Source organism: Sinocyclocheilus grahami, unplaced genomic scaffold (genome assembly GCF_001515645.1).
Source record: "Sinocyclocheilus grahami isolate Dianchi unplaced genomic scaffold, SAMN03320097.WGS_v1.1 scaffold124.1, whole genome shotgun sequence".
Classification (NCBI taxonomy): Eukaryota; Metazoa; Chordata; class Actinopteri; order Cypriniformes; family Cyprinidae; genus Sinocyclocheilus; species Sinocyclocheilus grahami.
The window spans coordinates 1128744-1136428 of NW_015505303.1; the positions used below are offsets into that span (position 1 = coordinate 1128744).

A 7685-nucleotide genomic window follows, 5' to 3' on the forward strand; every position below is an offset into this window, starting at 1 on the left:
TAACGACCGCACCCAGAAACGCACGGGTGAAACGGCATCCTTATAAGGACGACCCGTCGTCTTTATAAAGACACACCCGTGTAGCTCTTTTAGAGAAATTTGCTCTTTTAGTGCTGAGGCGCACAAGGGAGATGGCCGCTTGCAACACAACAGGGGGTAGTGCAGCCTGAAGTGCGCAACCCACTCGACACTGGAATGAGCACCGCTGAAGCGCTGTCCCGCCAACACAGAAAGCTTCCGAGAGCGTGCTGAACTCGTAGTTCTCGAAATAAACATAGAGTAGGACGATGTTGTCGCTCAGCTCCGAAGCGAAAAGCTAGTATGCATTGCACCTGCTGCCTTATTATACTCACGCTGTGATCAGCGGCAGCTGGATGCAATAATTGCATGCCAATGTGCACTGGCTCGTTTAGTTTACACTCGAAGTAGATTGGTCTATCAAAGCGATAGCCCAATTCATCGGTCACGACGTGACTCGTAGTGACCGACTGAAAGGGAACTTGCTATTTCCCACTTATGAAGTCGTGATTACGAGCATGTTGCATTCTTTTCTGTTAAATATAACAATGTACAGTGGTTTGTAAATGTTGATGCTTAGCCTAAATAATTTTCATGTGAGTGCTGCTGTCTTAGGCCCTCCCCAAATGCTCTCATTGGTTGAGACACGTAATGACACCCATCCCAAGCCAGTAATGATCAACATCCCACCCCTCCTGTGACCCATGTCTGTATGTGTATTCAGAGCCAGTGAGCAACAGACTTTCATAATAAAAAAAACCTGCATTAATGCGCTATAAAATAATTGTCGGCGTTAATCAATTAATGTGTTGACACGATAATAACGCATTAACTTGCCCAGCCCTAGTTTTTTTGTTTTTTCTTTGGACAAAGTGGCAAAGTGGTGAGATAAAGGTTATTTGAAAGATTGTTACTATGAGTACAATTAATATTAATACAACTATTATTATTACTTTATTACTTTGATGCATGGGTAGGGGCGCCGCTAAGAGGGGGGGGGGGAAGTTAGGACGATTCTAAGGGCCCACGCACTTTTGGGGCCCCCAGAGATCTGTTTTATTAGTAGTAACAGTGGTAGTAGTTATGTAATAAAAATTATAAATGTATCTACCAAAGAGTTACAAATAAAACAAAATTACGGCTTATTTCTGCATTTCCAGCTAAATTATCTCCCCCCATTCATTGCATGGTTTCGTCCCATCCCACGTAGCCTAGAGTCTGAGTGAGATCAGATGGTAAACTGTCAAATTAGAGATGTCTTCGAGTTCGAGGGGGGCAAACCGAGCCGGGTGATTTGGTCAGTCGCACTTTTAAACACATTTTAGTTTTGCTATAGAAAATCTACAAATTCATACTCTGATTACATAGAGCAGCAGCAGGAAGCGCTTGAGGTTGTCATGGCAACCAGATACACTGCACGCAAATAATTTAATTATTTTGCCACCATTTGCCACTCTAAACTTAGCAATAAACATGTTGAAAATAATACACAATAAACATGTCTGTCAAAACGATCTCAAAGGAGGCTTTTATTAAGCAAATCAAGGAGTGAATTACTCATCCACTGTTTAAAAAAAAAAAACTTTAGCTGGGTTTCCACAGGCGGGGTCACAATTATCTACAGTGTATGAAACGAAAGGTTTTTGGGTTATGGTTCATAATGTAGAAAATTTTAATAGGGATGTAACGATTAACCGCGAGCCGGTTGAAAATCGATTCAAATATGTGACGATTCAAATCTGTTTAGATGCTAAACAAATCGCGATTCATTTAGGGGTAGGAGTTTATATGAATGCATGTCTGAGGGGAACTTACTGTCTTTAGAAAAGTTTAGATGGTATTTTTTCTTTTCATCTTGCCTCTGTAAAATGCATATTAAAGTTCATAAGTGCAGTGCTGCTTTGATTACAGCGGAAACCAAGGAAACGCTTTAAGCGCCACCTGCTGGCAGAGAGTGAATCTGCGTCTCGTTCAGCTCGTCTGCTGTTTCATGCAGATATTTTTATGTATAGTTTCACAAAACTGAAGTCAAACCATTCTGTTTTTGCTTCAAATTTAGAAATTATACAATGTAATTTAGATTTAAAAAATCCTCATGTTGCCTGTATGCAGCATCTTTGTTTGGATAATGATTATTATTATTATGTTTAATGATTATTAAACATAATTATATCATTGTTTGGAAATGATTGCCTCTAATTTTAAATGGAAAGAGCACAGACAAAGCCTTATTTTGTTTATATGAAGATATTTATTTTATTTGTGTTACTTATTTATTTGATTTGGGGCTTGATTTAAAATGTTAATTTAGTTTTGTTATTTACATTTACATTATATTTAAATTGTTATTTAGCAGATGCTTTTATCCAAAGCAACTTACAAATGAGGACAATAGAAGCAATCAAAACCAACAAAAGAGCATGTTATATAGTGTTATATTTCAATTTCACAAAGAAGCATGCAGCATTTTGTCCAAGCAATAATAAAAGGACTCATTTATTTATAATTTGTCTTAAACCTAATTTTGTAAAAAAAAATAATAATAATTGCAAATCGAATCGTGAGTTGAGTGAATTGTTACATCCCTAATTTTTAACATTGTATGCTGTATGTGCATAGGTAGCTAGCAAACAAGGAATACAGCTGTTAAGCTAATAGTTACATTTAGCTGAGTAAGATCATGATTGAGAAATGTTGGATAATGCTGGAAATGCTGCTATGGGGTATCCTATTTATTATTTTATGATTGTGATTTATGATTTTTATGATTTTTTTTGTTTGCCCCAGTGAAGCATTTCTATTAATATAACTGATTAAGTAGTCAAACTCATTCCATATTAGCAGAATAGTGTTGTACAGAAAGTATATGTCCATAAAACAGGTTCTGAATGAATTATGCTACTGATACCTAATGGTCAAAAGCAATAGTAAAAGTAATAGGTCAATATTATAAAATTGCAGCCAAAGATTTTGAATAGCTAGGCTGGCTTGTACACTATAGCTGCGTTTCCACCGAAATTACCTGGAACAATTGTACCAGGAACTCCCCCCCCCCCCCCCCAGATCTGTTGCTGTCTGCGTTTCCATCGCGGTCTAAAGTACCGAGAAGAATAGGCAAATAGTCTGGTGACGTAGGTCTGCGTGCGTTTCAATACCAAGTACACTAATTTCGGACTTGCATCCTCGGTAGTTCGGACTTCGCTCCCGCGGACGGGACGACGCATGTCCGGTAATTCTGCAAACAGTAGCGTACTTGATAACATCAGTCAGCTCAACTTGGCTACACTGCAATTTTCCTCACTGTATTTACAAAAAGACTTTTTGTTTTCATTTAAACATAATAATAGCCACAGAAATGTTCAGGGAACGTACATGGCCTACATTACAATTAAATGAAATATTATATCAAACATTGCCTGTTTTCATTAAAATTTTAACATATTAATAGATTAATAGAATAAAGACCAAAGATTACCTGTTAAGTAGAGATGCACCGATCAATCGGCCAGGGATCAGAATCGGCCAATTTTCCTCTCACTTCTTTCCGATTCCGAGCCGATCCGTTTTGTTACCAGTGGCACAGGCAATAACGTCAGCCACGCATTCTCACTCTCTTCTCTCCGACGACCCCTTCTCTCTCACACACGTCTCATTCGCTCCGGTTAAATAGTCCTTGTATTGCGCATTATTTTAGTAATTCCCGCAGGTTTCGCGCTTACACCAAAAGCGCGCACCATCACTGATCTATATTAGTGGATCACACAAGCCGCGCTCAGTCTCAAACAACTTGTGAGCCACAAATACCAAAATGAGTGGCTAACTGCGCTAAAACGTTCAAATACATACAAAATAATGTCAAAATGCCCGTCTTGGCCAGTAACCAGTTAAACACAGTCAGTTTTGGAACGTTAAATAGTTGAAAAAGAGAATGCATGTTGTGTAACAGTATATTGGGTCCGTGGATAAACTCTTAAAGGGACCGCAGTCCAATATTCCTGTTGCTGTCTGTCTGCCATATTAATCAAAGAACAAAAGACAAAGAAAATCACTTTCTGCTCTTGACTGAATACGTTTTATAACTTTAATGGTAAGCATTAATCTGTATTTAATTTTTACAATGATGACTACAGAAATTAATCAACTGTAAAATAACACAGGATGTGTTATTTTACATTTGATTACTTTAATTTCTGTAGTATTTCTTACCTGAATAAAAACTTACTTGAAAAACTTAGTTTCATAGCTCTCTTTATTCTATTGCATTTATTTGTGCTGTTGTTTGCAATTTTTTGTGTTCTTATTTTATTACTTTTTTTTAATCAATTTTCGTCCAAGAAAATTGCAATCAGTGCATCTCTACTGTTAAGATTTACCCAAAACAAATTATATCTTATGTTTATCCACTACCGAGACATCAGAGCCAGCGGCAAATGTCAGAAGGACTAGCCGAGTTGAGGCTGCTCTCGTCGGGATACATGAGCACTGAGCACCGGCTGATCGCGTGAAGCTCCCGTCTCCAAAATCGACGAAGCACATTTTCAAATATTGTTTTTATAAAAAAAACGCAGATTTGAGTTTTAAACAACTACATTCTCGCCTGAAATACTTTAAAAACGACATTTCATGACACAATAACAGTAATATAAAAAAAAATGCAAATGGTGGTTGAAAGACAATGCTGCGTGAACTCAACCAATCAGCATGTTCAGCGCTCAAGTCCCGCCCCCGAATGTTCCGGACCTTTGAAAAAGTACTACCTCTCGAGCAGGGACTTTCTGAGGGGCAATTTTTTTTACCCGGAACTTTATTTAGATCCTGGTTCCTGCGGTGGAAACACACCGAGTACCGGCCCAAAGTCCCTAGTTCCTGGGGAAAGTTCCTGCAGTGGAAACGCGGCTTATATTGCCAAAAGTATTGGGACACCCCCTTCTAATGAACAGGTTTGACTACTTTAGTAATTTCAAATTAAAAAAAAAAAAGCATATAATGCTATTCTAGGGAATTGTGTGCTTCTAATTTTATTCCAATAGTTTGAACAGGACCATTTTCTATTCTAACACAACAATGCCTCTGTGTATAAGGCAAGGTAAAAAAAAAAAAGATTGATTCAGTCAGTGTGGAAGAGCTTCACTGGTCTGCAGAAAGCCAAGCCCTAATCCCAGCTGAACACCTCTGGTGTGATTTTTAAATGCAGACCTTGAGCCAAAAACTCATCACCAAACACCAATGACTTGTACATACTTATGGCTTATGTTTTAATTCTTTTTTTCCGTTTTATTCGAAATATTTCCAAACGTATTATCTATATAAGCAAACATCTTGATTCTCAAATATGTGAAAGTAAATGCGTTTTGCACCTTTATAGATTGCTATTTGATCAATAAATGGTGATGGGCAAAGTATACTAATAGTGCAATCCATTCCAGACACATAAAAACCCAACTTTTTACTTAAGTACCAGATATGGGTGTCATGCCATAAAATATTTTTAATATGACTGATTTTGTATTTAATGTGAATTTAATAACAATATTGTAAGTTACTAATTATAAAACTTTCATTTTACAGAGAGCAAAGAACATTTACGCTATCAAAGAATATTTTCCAGCTGTGTGTTCACGGTGTGAGTGTGTTCACTACTGTGTGTGTGCACTTGGATGGGTTAAATGCAGAGCACAAATTCCGAGTAAGGTTCACCATACATGGCCACACGTCACTTCACTTTCACTTTCATTCAGCCAGAGTTCAGACACTCTCAAAAACTCCTGTTAAAATCACTGAAGCTGTTTACACTGTGAAATGAATATCTTACTTACATTTGTACACACATCTGCACTTTGTTGTTTCTGATGAGAGAATTCGCCAGATAATTCAGTCAGCAAGCAACTGAACAAAACACGTTTCAGCAATGACTCATCTGAACGTCTCTGATTGGTCATTGCATTCATTAGCTCAACAGAATATTGTGTGATTGGTTATAATTACACAGCCTCAGCATGATTATGATCACTATTTTGTATTACTAAGAGTTTCATATTGAATCTAGGGGGTAATCTATTAGACTGTGGCTGTCAAATGCGGCTTTACCGAGCTCAACGGCTATGACCCGTGCAGATATAAACAAATGCTATTGGCTCATTTAAAAAGGGGGCGGGGCTGCTCGATATGTCCCGCCCTGTCTTCCTGTTTCAGTTGAAATTACGTCACCACATAGAATAACGCTGCGTGCTTCAAGGCACTTCAGGGGACCTTTAAAGGGATAGTTCACTTTCAGTTGGTCCTTATTGACTTACAGTGTTTTTTCCCATAATATGAAAGTTAATGGGGACCAGCAACTGAAGGTGAACTATCCTTTTAACACTTGACAGTTGTCAATTTTAAAAATATGCAGTTTTGTATGTCCCTGGTTAGAATTCATTTGTGTGTGGGGCAAACTTTGCATTGTTAGAAATTATAAAAACACTTCTGATAAAGAATTTCAGAAGCTCTGGTCTATGCCAAGCCATCCTGAGAGTTAGATCTCATGGTTGTGGACTAGGGAGCCCTAAGCACCAGGATGGAAACATCGAAATGATGTGGACACACACACAAGAAAAACAATAAAATACTGTACCAAAGGGCAGGGGGCATCTGATGGAGCCCCTGCCTCCCCACCATGTTCTCTAAACCCACTGGAGTCCTATCAGTGAAACCCATCCATGTCAAATTTTAATTGTAGTAAATTATTTCAATACATGCACATGGAGCTGACTTTGCCATATACTTGCATTGAAGGGATTAAAAAAAAAAAAAAAAAACATTGCAACAACATTCACATGGTTTCATGACATACCACAGGACAAGGCTGATCAAGCCCTGGAGGTCCCTGCTCTCCCTTCTGTCCTTTCAGACCTTTTTTTCCTATTGAACCTCTGTCACCCTGCATGTTGAAATAAATAAGAGCACATAAAAGAGGTATGGTAAAATTGAAACTGTTTTGAATAAAGCTGTTGAGATTGTACTCGTACAGCATTAAGAATTGAGTTTAAAATAATATACCATATATGCAGTATTAAAAGCAAAAATCATTAACCTTCTCCCCCTTGTCTCCTCTGTCCCCCTTTTCTCCTTGAAGCCCAGGGAAACCCTATCACAGGAGTGCCATGTTGAGTAAGTAATGACTTCATATACTTACATAACTAACAGCATAATGATTACTTACATCTAAACCTGGTTCACCTTGTTTCCCCTTGAAAACAAACCACAATGGCAAAAGAAAAAACATTAACAGGTTATTTGTAGTCATTTTAAGCCTTATTAACTTGTCGTTTAAGGTGTACAAAACACTGACCTTTTCACCTTTTGCACCTGGCAGGCCTACCAAGCCATTAGACCCTGGAAAGCCTTGAAGACCCTAAGCACAAGCAGCAGAACTGTATCAACCCAGTCTTGATGTGGTTCCTGCATATTGGTTTTTGCAGCAAAACTTACCCGTTGCCCAGGTGGACCTTTCTCTCCAGCATCGCCCTTTACTCCTTTAACTGCCTCACCAGGCTCTCCCTGTGTTATATTTAAACTTATGTTAGATTGATGTTAAATATTTAATCTCCTATGAACATGAAGTTTCAACAGTGCTTCCCAGTCTCACCTTGGGTCCAGGCAATCCATGATATCCCTGAAAGGAATGA

The 7685-nt window shown here is 38.2% G+C and overlaps 1 protein-coding gene and 1 long non-coding RNA gene across 2 annotated transcripts in view; one reads left to right on the forward strand and one right to left on the reverse strand.

The window, feature by feature from the left end:
• LOC107590056 (uncharacterized) overlaps nucleotides 1-7452 on the forward strand; it is a 30074-nt gene extending 22622 nt beyond the window's left edge. The window contains exons 2-3 of the long non-coding RNA XR_001609738.1: nucleotides 7133-7167; nucleotides 7373-7452. This is a non-coding gene — a long non-coding RNA (uncharacterized lncRNA). The remainder of the gene's footprint in view (nucleotides 1-7132; nucleotides 7168-7372) is intronic.
• LOC107590054 (collagen alpha-1(XXIII) chain-like) overlaps nucleotides 1-7685 on the reverse strand; it is a 132424-nt gene that overhangs the window by 18266 nt on the left and 106473 nt on the right. The window contains exons 23-28 of the mRNA XM_016278663.1: nucleotides 7646-7672; nucleotides 7489-7557; nucleotides 7349-7411; nucleotides 7220-7246; nucleotides 7091-7144; nucleotides 6851-6937 (exon numbers count right to left, since the gene is read on the reverse strand). Coding sequence (XP_016134149.1) covers nucleotides 6851-6937; nucleotides 7091-7144; nucleotides 7220-7246; nucleotides 7349-7411; nucleotides 7489-7557; nucleotides 7646-7672 — 327 coding nt within the window. The remainder of the gene's footprint in view (nucleotides 1-6850; nucleotides 6938-7090; nucleotides 7145-7219; nucleotides 7247-7348; nucleotides 7412-7488; nucleotides 7558-7645; nucleotides 7673-7685) is intronic.